Raw genomic sequence first — 14,331 nt, 5'->3', positions numbered from 1 at the left:
ATATATATATATATATATATATATATATATATATATATACACACATACTGCTGTACTGTTGTATAGCAGAACTGTTGTATTAGACAGCATCCATTTTAAATAGGAGTAGCCAATTAAAGCGTATTTCTAATTTTTATGTAACTTTATTATTAGAATTTAGGTTGAATTTCATTTATTTGAGTAAATTCAGAAACACATTTTTATGTGTCCAAAGTCCTCCTGTAGTCCTAAACCTCCATCTGTCATACAAGTATTTCAGTCATGCGTCCATTGTCGATATCAATGCTGCACTACTTTCCATTTAACTAATAAACACAAATGGGTAATGACAGATCTGATGAAGCTGTGTGTGTGTGTGTGTGTGTGTCTGTGTATGTTTGTGTGTGTGTGTGTGTGTGTTTATGTATGTGTGTGTTCTTTTATGTCTATCTTTGTATGTCAAGTTTTGCCCTGAGTCATGTCGGATAGTCCTCTATTCTCCAAAGGGCTGTTTGGGGTTAGAATTAAGGTTTGGTTTACACGTTAGGCATTTATTTGTGACTGTTGAAGGTTAGGGTTAGGAAATGAATAATGTTGATCTGGGTCCTCACAGGTGAAGGATTACAAGTGCATGTGTGTCCGTAGGTCTGGATAGGTGCGAGTTTTACCTGTGCCTTTGTTACGGTCCACAAAGCAGTACTTCAGTTCATATTCTTTCAGAATCTCGTGGACTTCCTGTAAAGAGACAAAAAGAGAGACACATCAAGATGCCATAATTACCATATGTTCAAAAGCTTGATCAAAGTCTAAACTATAATTTTATGAAACATACTGTATTTTTAAATCTGTCGAGAATAATGACAAGTCATAATTGAACATAGTAATGTCTTCAAATTAGGCATTTAGTGTGACCAAAATAAATAAATAAATATATACAGTATCTATTTTAAGATTATTCATTAGAGATATTATAAGAGTATTTCAAAATCTATCATGAGCACTTTTGGGTATTTTATGTGATGTTTGTAAATCTTATATAATGGATTTTTTTGCCCATCACACCTTATTTTTGAAACTTGAGAAAACCCTTTTCCTTTATGATAAACTCTTTGATCGGAGACTTCACCAATTGCCGTAATTTGTCTCTGACCGGTTATTATTTTTTTTAAGTGTATTTTTAAGCTTTCCAACCCGTCAAGCCCCAACATAGAGCCCAACCAATATATCACCGGGCCTATATTATCGGTCTATGGGTATCTGCGATTATAATGCCCCTTTTTAGTTTTTTTTTAAAATATTCATTCATCAGAATCATTTATAATAACAAATAAATGATTGTGATAAATGAATATTTAAAAAATAAAAATGGACAGTCAACCATGTAATGTCCTATTTCACGTGAGAACTCATAAATAACTACAAATAACTAATGTTAGGGAAATCTGTTTGGTAACGCGTTTCTGGACTATTAAAAAAATATAAGTTGGCCAATATATCGGCATATCGGATTTTTAAATAAGCAAATATTCGCATCGGCCTTAAAATTCCTTTGTAAGTCGGGCTCTACTCAAATACACAAGGGGAACACACACACACACACACACACACACACACACACACACACACACACACAGCAAAGTCATAAATGTGGAATTTAATTTTTTTGTAGTCCCCCGTCCTGAAGAAAGCTTAGCAAGACATCCTCAGTTCCTGTCTGAGTGTGTTATGAGCTCCACTGCTAACTCTGTTAGCCTTGGTACCTTCCTGATGGGGTTCACTGTGGCGTAGGTACTACTGCACACAAGTAACTGAGAGAACAAACTGTTGAGAGCTTGACAGCAAGTGTTTTTTTTTAGGTATGCTCCTGTGATATGAGCAGCCTTGTGGATCCAGTCATATTCAAATCCTGTTAAACAGTTCCAGATCAAACCGGAGCACAGTGTAGGTTCAAGGACTGAGCAGTGAGCAACAAACAAGAAAAGAAAACAACCTGCAGGCCACAGACTATACTCTGTGTCACAGGAAAGGTCACTTCAGCATAGAGAAGCAATTTTTGTTGAGTGCTACCAGAAACAAGATGTAATGGCCAGTCTACAGCGGTACAATGATGAATGTTTTAAACTGTTTTATACTCAGATACAAACACACTTAATTCACCATGATCATGTCTGTATGATATGGAGACATTCTCTCCCTATTTCCTTTGTCTTGTCCACTTATTCCCACCCCTTCTCTCATTATGTTACCGCCCAAATCTATTAAAACCGTTGAAAAATATTAAATACATGTGAATTGCATGCATTTTCAAGAAATAGTTCAAAACAAATAAATAAGCCTCATAAAGTGGCCTGAATGTAAACAAAATGAAATAAAGTGAAATCAAGCTTTCAAAAACTGGTCAGTATTTGGGAGGATGTGATGGTTCTGTATTGTCTGCTTATCTTGCCAAAAATCTGTGATTTAATTCACTATCAGCTACTGCTGACCAGGTTTTATGTTTCCATTCAAAGAGGAAAACAAAGAAATGAACTTTATTGTAATGCAAACTCATGGTGATATAATGATCACCTTTCACATAAGAGGTTTGACATTTCCGCATGGACAGAAAACCTTTCCAATCCCATTTATCACATCGTTTATATAATGACAAAACAAAAAAATCTACCTCAAGTGGTCAAACAATTATGAGATTTTCTGTCTCTCTAACCACCATTCAGCCCACTCATGCACAGGAAGCAGGCATGTTCAATATCGGTGAAGGTCATGCAAGGCAGCCCACGCAAAGTGTCAAGCTTGCTCACCCTTAAAATCAGAGAGGAGCAATCGCTGAGGGGGACAGTGGGACAGAGAGAGAGATATATCTATCTATCTATCTATCTATCTATACTCTTATCTATCCATCTGTGTGACCTTTACTGTGGGCACCAAAGCACTTTTGCTCTTTGGCCCCACTGCAGGTTGGGAGCGGAATTGTCCTTTACTGTTACCATTACCATTAATCTTCTGTCTCATTCTAAAAAGTTAATAAACCACTAAAACAATTTTTGAAATATTATTTAAAGGTACAAAAGAATTTTTGGTGTTGGATGGATCGATATTAAAATCAATCAATATCAATAAATAGGGTCTCTGTATTACTGTGTTGCATGGTTGGATGTAATTTACTTTGAAGACAGGCTTACTTACCTTTACCACACTGACAAAATTGATTAGATATTTTTATAAAAATAAGACTTTAAGGACTCAATTTCTATAAAAAATGACTTAAAAGATTATAGTTTTTTCCTCAAGTGAACAAAGTTTTAAGAGGTTTTCCAAACATTTCCACGTCAACACATTTTAGACAATTTAACATTAAGGCCAATACATTAAGAATTTAAAATAGGATTGCGCATGGAGATCCGATTACTCAAACTGCATTCGGAGGTGGTCTAGGCCGTAAGTAGACATTCTTTTAGCAGTGAGAACGGGAATGTGTCTTTGGCCAAGTTAAAGACTACTTACTCAACTGTTCGGGAACTACTACTCATTCAAAGTATTTCTAATGTAACATAAACCACTGAGGGAATTGTGTTTTTTGGATGTTATTATGTGGTGATGTGTCAGTGTTTTCGTTCCTATGCTGCCTGTTCTTATATGCTTGGCAGTTTGAAGCTCTGTGCAGTGTGGTTGCCACAAAAAGGCATTTTTTTCATTTTACTTTTAGTTTCATAAAACGTCCCAGAATTCACTAATATTAGTAAAAAGCTATGAAACGGTTGTAACGAAAGACCCCGTTACTTTGTTATGTAAATGATTTTATTATGAAGAGGCTTCAGCAGCAGAGATGTAATGTGACTCCTATAAGCAAACATAAAAGTAAAATAAAGCATATATAATAAAGAAACTAAATTTTAAACCATAAAGATTTAGTTAGAAGCTATAAAGTAACTGAGAGCTGAGACTTTGAAAAACGTCTTTCTCTCCTGGCGCCCGTCATCCTTATGTCGGCACACAGACTGTGAGCAGCGCTTTTTCAAGTCTATGCATGTTTCTAATGTAGGATTTATGGGAAAGTAACAACTGACATTAATAAACACACACACGCACACACCCACACACAATCAGCCTACATGCAAATGTCAATGATGTGCATACAATTCAATTCAATTCAATTTTATTTATAGTATCAATTCTTAACAAGAGTTCAAGACACTATACAGATAGACCACACTTTAGAATTTACAAGGATCCAACAGTTCTAGTAGTCTCCTCCAGAGCAAGCAACAGTGCGACAGTGGCGAGGAAAAACTTCCTTTTAGGCAGAAACCTCGGTCAGACCCAGGCTCTTAGTAGGCGGTGTCTGACGGGCCGGTTGGGGTTGGAATGAAGAGTGGCAATAACAAAAGAGCGGGATAACGAGATCTGACCACAAGTAGTTACTCAGGACACATTTCTACTGCCAGGTGGGAACACGTGTACCTAGAGTTGTCCACTTGTGATCCGATCACTCAGAACAGATTTTAAAACCAGGTCAAACCTGGGCCATAGTTACTGCCGTACAGCACAGGATTCAGACACTCACATTGCAGAGTACTTTGTGACAGTCAGACAAGTTTAAATTATGCCACCACAGTTTTTATTCTCTCTCTGGTAGTTGTATCACTCGACAATATGGTATTTGGTACTGAAATTGAGCTAAATGTTTGTCTCTCACAGCATTGACACATTACAAGACACTTAAAAACTATTTTTAGGAGTTTAAACAGTCCTGCATCTCTTCTCAGCCACACAATTTACCAGTTGAGCACACCATGCTGCAGGTCTTTATGATATTCCTGTTTGTTTCGCCCTATGTGCTTTTAACAATCCATGTTTACTTTTACTTTCATTACATCCCTTCATGCTGTTCTACAATGTTCCACTTTGTTTCATTGAGATTCCCACTATGCTATTTCAACAGCTTCCTAATTAATACTTCCGTAGTAGCTAAGCGACACTCACAAGTGTTTCAAAACAGCCACTGGGCTCAGTTAAAAGATGTGAGCAAACGCTCTAAAACCGGATCAACAAACTGCAAATCGTAGGACCCGGATTTTATATTTTGAAACAAAAGGAGCGTCATTTTGTTCCCTCTTACCATTACAGAGAAAGATACAGTTAGCATAAACCTCAACAGATTTATTAGATCATTACACAATCAAAGAGACCTGTTTTCTTCTTCATGACCGAGTGATTAGATGGAGAACCTGGACAGTATGTGGGCAGAAGCAGCAGGACAAGCGGTTTCCTTTTCAAGCCTGTTCACTATGATCCTCTATGTCAAGCTGTTCTATAATATAACTAGCATGTCTCTCTATTCCATATTGTGCTTAACTGCTCTGAACCCAATGCATGTTTGAACACTTTATGAAGATAAAATTTCCAGCATATCCAGTCAATACCCCAGCACCAGCCTACTTTTGGTGTTTTTCCATAACAGGATACCTGCTCGACTCGCTACGACTCTACTCGCCTTTTTTTGGTTTTCCATTATGAAGAAAAGTCACCTGTACCTGCCAACAAGTACTTTTTATTATCCCCTCCGTTGAGGTTCCAAGCAAGCTGAGGCAATACCAAAAAGGTGACGTGAAAACTATTGAGTGGTTGGAGGGAGTCCTCACCAATGACTCACGCAGACATCATCATTGCTAGCGACAGACTGGGATGTCCTGAACAAACCTGCCGTGTTCAAATAGTTTAGTTAAAATAGTCCAGCGCAGTTGTCTTCCTGCCTCCAGCTTCTTTTGAAACATAATTGTGTCTTCTGGCTGTGCCACATACACTCACAACTGCCACATGCTGAGAATTAAAAATAACGCGCCTTCGACGTTCTATGTGTATGTCGCGTTAGGTAACTGCTGTGACCTAACGCGACATACACACAGAACGTCTGCGGCGCCATGACGACCAGCCACACTCGCCTCACACATGTGGCGGCACTAAATCTACAATGGAAAAAGGAGGAGGGGGTACCTCAGCCGAGTCGCGTTGTGCAGACGTGGTACTAGCAGTATATAAGCACCATTTGTGTGGTATTTGAGCAAACTGCACTGACAGGATGTCATCACGAGCAATGTTATAGCCGCCTGGTCTAACACCTGAGAAGACTACATGGAGCTCATAGGAGTGTAGGTTCAAGAATGAACATGAAATTGGATCGCTGGCTTTACATCTGTCCACATAAGAAAACCCTAAGCACTCAGGTGCATACCCGCTAAACACTGCTGCTGACAACCTTGAAACTTTTATTCATAGACCAGGGGCTGTAATGCAAGCTGAAACTCATCGCCCAGTCTTCACCTACCTTATTTAAGCTGCTGCTGATAACTGCTGTCCACACAACTTTTATTGATACTATATCTACGACAAAACAGGTGTAATTATATCATCAAGTATTATCTGTACAGATTTATATAGTTCAGCGAAGATACATGTAAAAGTCTTTGTGGCTATATGTGGAGAAGGATGTTCCAAGAACCATGGGTCCTGTAGCAGCAGACGCACACACCTCCTAAATCTCATCAAAGCTTAATCTTTAAATTATTCCCGCCAAAAACAGCTTGTCACTCCACTTTTCATTACTCGACTGGTACTCTGGGACTGGCCGCTTTAAATTCAAGTAACTAAAGCTCACCTATGTCACGAAGGGTGTCAGGATTTTGATTTAAAACTGAAATCGACCAAAGTTATGTCACAGTCTCAAATTTCGTATCAATTAAATGGAATTGTTGAAGCTGCCACGTCCCCATGTCACGTCCAGTTGGCTTGCCAAGCGGAAAAACACATACACACTTATAGCCTGCTCAAGGAAGTCCATTTCCTGATTAATTCTACTACCACTCTTGTGGAGGCACTTGTTAGGGAAATTTATGAATTACATTTCTCTGTTTTGATAATATTTTAAACTGTTTACATATAAAGCCATATTATAATGATTGTACTTTCCCACAAGATAACATGGAGCCATTTGGCTATCTTGTCTGGATCCTGAGAGCAGAACGTGCGCTCCCTGACCAGATAAAGGAGACGTCATCAAAACTGAGCAGATAACAGCTGACAACATTGATGATTGTATTTCACTCATAAATAGAACGATGTAGAGGGCTTCCAGTTAGACACTTTCTGTACTATCTTGTAGTGCTGACAACTGGCTCCTTGTGTTCACAATATAACTTTAGTCTATTCTTGATAATGAAATTATTCAAACAGCGCTAATGAGCTAGATACTACACACTCATTAGCAGAAGAAGACGAGCTACACACACAACGGAGCATACACCGATCGCACTCAGCTTGAGCGAAGCCCTGCCGGCACGAATGAGTTAAAAAACAGGAGTGAGTCGGTTCATTCTCCCTGTTCAGTGACACGACTCGGATTAGTAAACCGGCTCTTCGGTCAGTTCGTCAACACTAGTGTTGAAGTGCTGCCAGTCAACCTCCTCTTATTTAGCCACAGCAAGTCACAAGCTAGCATAGCAACTGCAGATGCAGGAGACCCATCAACAGAACTTGAACCCCCTCCCACTTTCACTGAAGTCATCGATGTGGAAGTATTTTGGATTTCCAGTGAGTTATGTTGACGTTCATGTTATCGACAAAAAAGCCACAGTTTGTAAGCTCTGCTATGTGCGTGTACCATTTCTTCCACTGGCAGCACGACTAACATGGCAGTTATCTGTGTAGTATATGTTCAACTGTTCGGAAATAGTTTGTTAATACACTTAATTGTTCAGAGAAGACTATGGACACAGCTGTTTTATTGTTTTTGTTTGTTCTGTTGTGAACTTGAATGTCATCTTTTGTAAATAAGACTGCAATTACAAAAGAGAAACTACATGGCAGGTTATTTTGCTTAAGTTTCCAAATGACTGAAGATGTAGGTTATTGTTACATTATGTCGTTAATAAATGTTTTAAATTTAACAATGTAGTGTGGTAAATCGCGAACAAAGATCAGATATTATATTGCATAAAAGTCTAGTCTAGAATTGGCATAGCAACCTGTGCTTTAAAAAAAAAAAAAGAAAAATCGAGAATTGAACCGTGACCTTAGAATGGAAAATTTAATCGAATTGAGGATTTGGAGAACTGTGACTTGTGAATTCAGTTTAGTTTGACTTGGCCAAAGTCAATTTTTACTGGCCCGTAAACAAATTGTTGGTTTTTTTTTCGAAAAAAAACTTAAACAAACTGTGGTTTAACGAGTTGGTGAACGTGATTCGTTGGTGAAGCTGAATACGGACATCTTCAAGATAAAATGCTCTTCCTCCATCCTCCTTTCTTTCTCTCTCTCTCTCTCTCTCTCTCTCTCTCTCTCCCCTTAAAAAAAGAATCGTTATTTGCTATGTACTTATAACACCTGCAGCCTTGTGGCACTGAGTGCTGCGGCACTTATTCTTGAAGGCTTCTCTTTGTACATCATTTGTACGTCGCTTTGGACAAAAGCATCTATCAAATGAATAATTAAGTCAAAACGCTACACAGCCGTGCTACCCTGGAATCATTTTTTTGTCTTACCTAATAGAAATTGGGCAAGAAAGGTGCCTTGAGCAAAACCATTAAATCAAACTGCAGTTGTGTTTGCTGTACTCTTAAACTATGACAACAGTGTGCAGCCATTTAGCCAAAATGTAGTATTGGGGGAAAAGTGTGTGTATGTGTTTTTGTTTTATTCTTCATCCCTTCAACAAAAACCCACAAAAGATACACCACTGTTATTTTTCAGCATTTGCAAGGTCAGTGCTCCAGAAAAACAATAAATGTATCACTTTTGCGTTGGCTATGTGCTACGAGTGTAAAATAACAGAACCACGCTGTCTTTTGGGCAGTCGTTAGGGTGAATAGTAAAAGGAAGTTCAAACAGATGACATCCACTTAGCATTCACCCTGCTTTAGTGTCTTTAAACAAGATACTGAATCATTTGAAGCCCTCTTCAAACATCCCACTAAGGTGAAATAAGTGACATAATTTTCCACTAAAGATTACTTCAAAGGGATAGTTTATCCATTTTCCCAAGATGAATATATCTTTAAATTAGATCACTTATGTAGTAGATATGTGAATTTATTTTTGAAATTGGTGCACCCACAATACAGAGAACTCTAGGCTCCGGGGGACATGAGGGAGGGAAGCACAAAATCATTCAAAAATACATGCAATTTATCAAAAATAAAATATATCGGGTTCCTACAGATACAAAGTTTAATGCTGATCGGTGAAGTATCCCTTTAAGAGCCACAACTGTCAGAATACTGTAATTTCAATGCAATGGCAAACCGCATCCGTGTTTTTTTTGCAGCAACTGTGTTTCCACTCACAGCTTCTACTGTCAATTTCCTGCAAATAAAAAGGACTGCAAATTGCCTTTCAAACAGCCTAGGCGTTGTTTTGACCCTTCTTTCTGTCAGCTTGTTTGCGAGTTAAGATATTTTAAATTTCTCTGCTGTACTCTGTAAGTCACTCTTACACGTATCATATTCTCTACAGTGGAAAGTGTACAAGGGGATGGAAGTGTATGGCGAGAAAGCCAACAGGCAAAGAAGAAATAGAGGGAAGGAGAATGTGTTTACTCCAACACCTGTTCATTCATTACACAAACACTGCTTTACTCCTGCAGTCATAAATGAGATGGCTTATAAATACAAACAGGGCCACTGAGGAAAGGTGAAACAGTTAGCTATCATTTCAACTCTGTGAGGGGGGTATGGGATGCCATGGGATTATGAGACAAATACGGCCCTCTGCACGGCCTCCTTACCGGCAGTAACTGTGTCCTTGACCTACTGATACAGATATATACAGAGAGAGAGAGCAGAGGATGAAACCCATGTCTGCCGGCCAGCGGAGTGCTACTTCTACACACACACACACACACACACAAAACACAACTGCCTGGTCTAAAATGATTAGCATTACAATAGATATTATTAACATTTAAATAACACAGGCACTCTATTTATACATGCGGTACTCTTATGAGCAGTGTAAGCTGCTGTAATCTGTCAGTGAAGTAGACCAAAATGTATTTACAAAACCTGTATTTGTTTTTTTATGTGATGATACATTCGTACAGAACTTCTACTTCAAGGAGTATAAATTGAATCAAAGAGGTTGTAATTTTTTTGTCTGATCCTATTTCCAAGTGGGTGTTAAACACTCTTTGATGGAAAATAGCCAACGTTGTCGATAATGAATGCACAAATGGAATCATTCAGGAAGTATAGAATGTTTCAATGTGTACTTGCTTTCAAACAAACATAAAACATCTACAGTAACAGCCGCAGTAAGTTCTAACACACTTTAACAACTCTTGCTATTTTTTCATTGGAAATTGCAACAATGAATCTCAAATAGAGCCAAAAAAACACTGTTGTCCATTTTTGGTCTGAGCCAGACTTTTTGTGCATGTGTGTGACAGGTGGCTCAGACCATGCACTGCACAAATCACTGGCCTATCAAAAGCTTGCCAGGAAAGCTTCTTAGACAACATGCACACTCACATATTGAGAGCAGATAATCATACGTACACACTGTACATATCCTTTTCTTTCTCTCATGCACATTCTCAGAGAATTCCTCATTTTAACATGTTTGTTTTTTATCTCTTTCTCTTTATATAGGATCTCTGCCCCCTTTTCCTCTCTACCTTCCTCCTCATCCTGTCCTTCTGCCTTCTCCTTTCTCCTCTCCCTTATTTGTATCCCCCTGCTTTCTCACGTGTTTGCTCTTTTTCATTGCTGGACTAAGCAATGGCTATTTGGTTACATTTTCATGTTACCTCTATTCAAATCTTCTGTAAGAGGGGACAGAACACACACAGATGACAAAGAATAAGTATAAATTTATGACGCTCTTCCTATTTTCTTTTACTTACTTAATAGTAAACAGTGATACGAAGTTTTCTATCACGACAACAGTTACATGGTTCAAGAGGTATGCACACTTTGCCAGACTCTTAATGTGGTTTTACACTGCAAAACGCTCTGAGCTAATTACTTGTTGAGTTTTTTGCACAGTGTTCACCAGCCTGCAGTGCATTGCTGTGTGCAAATCGGTGGAAATGGTATGCAAATAGCTACACATTTGCATAGAGCTCGGGCCATCCTGTTAACATCATTTCCACCCTGGGTAGATGGAACAATTGTGACTAGATAAATTAATGCCAGCGTACATGAAAGAACCGTCTGATTGTACACGGATCTACAAGGAGATTTTCTTGGCATACACAACTACCACTGCAATACTACTTGCTTCCTTATTTGCTGATGTAATCTAAAATCATCCACCTTTCAGGTACAGTAAGTGGGGAAAGATGCTAAGCCTGATTTATCGTGGCTGTGCTGTACCTAAACATGCACAGACTGATTTAAGAACAATAACAGAAAGACTGTCAATAGTTATACTAATCACCCTTTAGGTAGCATTAATTGGGCCAGAAGCACTGCTACTATGGTATACAGAAACTTGAAATTAGTTTGGGACAGAAATAGTACCCATATTTAAAGAATAAAATATGCCAAACAATATTTATCATGAAGTGAAATAAAGGACAAACCACTTTGTGGAGTTTGGCCTTAGCATCTCAGCAATTATTCATGTGTTTCTAAATACATTATTTTGAAGCCTAGAGTTTAGTGTACAATTCGCTACCATCTTTATCAGTTACTGGAGTAGGAAAATCTAAATTTAGGGAAAACAATGGAGAAAGTGTTCGTGGACAGTGGCACAAGCTATAAGTCATCATTATTATGTGTGATCCCCTCAATCCAACAAAACACGTTTAAAATTAGATTTCCCTTTGTGCCTTTCAAAGCCTCAATAAAACAATATAACTCAAAATCACAAAGACATCCATTAGAAGAAGTGAAGTTACCTATTAAGGTATAATTTATTGTGTGTGTGGGGGGGGGGGGGGGGGGGGGGGGAGGTACTGTCTCTGTATGTCATGTAGTGAGTTGGAAGCTTTCCATGTCACTTCCATTTTGTCAGAGATAACTGACATTAGAAGAACAGCATCTTAATAGTCGCTGCCTGGTCAAACCCTGTCTGTTGTGCCATTTCACTTATTTCATAGAGAAGCTGATTTAAGAAAGGACATAACCAGTGGGCTGTGGGAAGCAGGTGGCTTGCCATCAGACAGGACAGATTCTGCTGTCACCCAGTGTGACCCCCACCTCCCTCCCCCATTCACACCCACTTGTCTCTGCTTGGCTCCGGCCCTGAAGCCACAGGTCTCAGATTGGAGGTTATTTTCCCCACTGAGCCGGCAGTCACTCCTCACATTTCAGTCTTTAAGACCTTGGGTCAAAACATAATTTAAGAATATTTATTTTATAATATATATAATATATATTTTATTTTTGTGTGCTAGCAGTACCTTAAGTGCCACATAATAATATAAATTAAAATGTGTTCAAGTGCTTACACAATGACAGTATTTGAAAGTATTTTAGGTTCATTCATGACCAGTGTACACTTGTGTAACAGTGTTGAGATGTGGTCAATCCTAGCCACCATGTTAAAAGATAAAACAACCTACAATTTATATTGTGCCTGGGTGTTGAACACTGCTAAAATAATTCTTTCTATAATCATCTATTTTTGACATGTAACATCACTTTGTCCAGTGTGGCTTTGGATTTATGTCAGAAAACTACACTTTACTGGAACTGCAGGGGCATGTAGAGACTGGCAGAGAACCTCTCAGACATAAAAGCTAAATGGCCTGTTGTAGTCATTTATACTGATAGGCACCAGTGAAAGCACAATGGACATTAACAGTGGATGTGGAAAGGTTAATGTCTTCTTTTGCATTTGCATTACACACATTTTTGTTTCATTATTGACTTCACATTACTGGACTCAAGCTAAACATTTGATATGCATTGTATTTTTAAAAAGCCATTTAAACTGTAACTGAAATATATGCAGCTAGACCAAATTATGTTATTTAATACATTTGCAAGTAAACACACAAATACCGTGTTTCCACTGTAAGTTCATTTGAGTCAACATATTAAGCATAATGTCACATTAATTTAAAAACTGTACTGTAGACTTATTTCTGCTAGATTTCTTGCAAGCTAATAGAGACATTTAGCATTTTGCCAGGGAGATGATGAATAAATGCATTCTGGTTAAAATGTTCTCTTTTCCTATTCCCTAAAGGCATAGGACATCTGTGTCTCCTTATAGATCCCATTGTTCCCCGTGGGTAGAATAAAAGTCCTGAAGGTAATTGGATGGATGGATGGGTTCATGCTGTTTACTCGGACGCTGCCAAGAGCATATCATAAGAGATATTGAATTGAATTACTGTATGCGTTTTGGTCCATTGTTAGGAAAACTTGGCATGGCTTTCTCGTAACTCTTGTTTGACCTCTCTTATTACTGAGGTGTTTGCCCCCACGGACCTTCCACTGACTGGGTTTTCTGTTGTTGATTCTGTGATGATGAGGTCAGATATTTTACAGAACCTGCCTTCAGACAATATCCAATTGTCAAAAGACAAATGCAATGTTTGTTGTCTATGTAATCATGAAGTTTTGATCAGTGTAGAAATGGCCAAACAATTAATTGATTTTATCGATCAAGTCTTAAAAAAATCCTTCCCCCCGGAACCATCACCTTATCTTGGTGGAGAGGTTTGTGTGTCCCTATGAACCTGAGGGTTGTGTTGTCTGGAGCTTTGTGCTCCTGGTAGGGTCTCCCATGGCAAAGAGGTCTCAGGGGAGGGGCCAGACAAAGAATGGTTTGAAGACTTCAATGGTTGAGCAAGGAAGGGATAGAGAGACCCCGCCCGGAGGAAGCCCGGGGCCCCCGTCTGGAGCCAGGCCCAGACGGTGGGCTCGTGAGCGAGCGTCTGGTGGCCGGTTTTGCCACGGAGCCCGGTCGGGCACAGCCCGAACATGCAACGTTGCACCTCTCCCTCCAGCCCATGGGCCCACCACCTGTGGGAGGATCCAGAGGGGTCGGGTGCGCTGCTACATGGGTGGCAGCGAAGGTAGGGGGCTTCGACGGACCAGAACCGGGCAGCAGAGGCTGGCTCTGGGGACGTGGAATGTCACCTCTCTGTGGGGGAAGGAGCCGGAACTTGTGCGGGGGGTGGAGCGCTACCAGTTAGATCTGGTGGGGCTTACCTCTACGCACAGTCTCGGTTCTGGAACCGTACTCCTGGATAGGGGTTGGACTCTGTCTTACTCCGGAGTTGCCCAGGGTGTGAGGCGCCGGGCGGGTGTGGGGATACTCACAAGTCCCCGGCTGAGCGCCGCTGCATTGGAGTTTACCCCGGTGGACGAGAGGGTCGCCTCCCTACGCCTGCGGGTGATGGGG

The 14,331-nt window shown here is 39.5% G+C and overlaps 1 protein-coding gene across 1 annotated transcript in view; it reads right to left on the bottom strand.

The window, feature by feature from the left end:
- Positions 1-14,331, bottom strand: part of raver2 (ribonucleoprotein, PTB-binding 2) — a 69,309-nt gene that overhangs the window by 50,753 nt on the left and 4,225 nt on the right. Inside the window, exon 2 of the mRNA XM_034881113.1 lies at positions 648-714. Within this exon, the coding sequence (XP_034737004.1) occupies positions 648-714 (67 nt within the window). The remainder of the gene's footprint in view (positions 1-647; positions 715-14,331) is intronic.

This window comes from Etheostoma cragini, chromosome 9, assembly GCF_013103735.1.
Source record: "Etheostoma cragini isolate CJK2018 chromosome 9, CSU_Ecrag_1.0, whole genome shotgun sequence".
Classification (NCBI taxonomy): domain Eukaryota; kingdom Metazoa; phylum Chordata; class Actinopteri; order Perciformes; family Percidae; genus Etheostoma; species Etheostoma cragini.
This window is presented reverse-complemented; position numbering and strand designations above follow the sequence as displayed.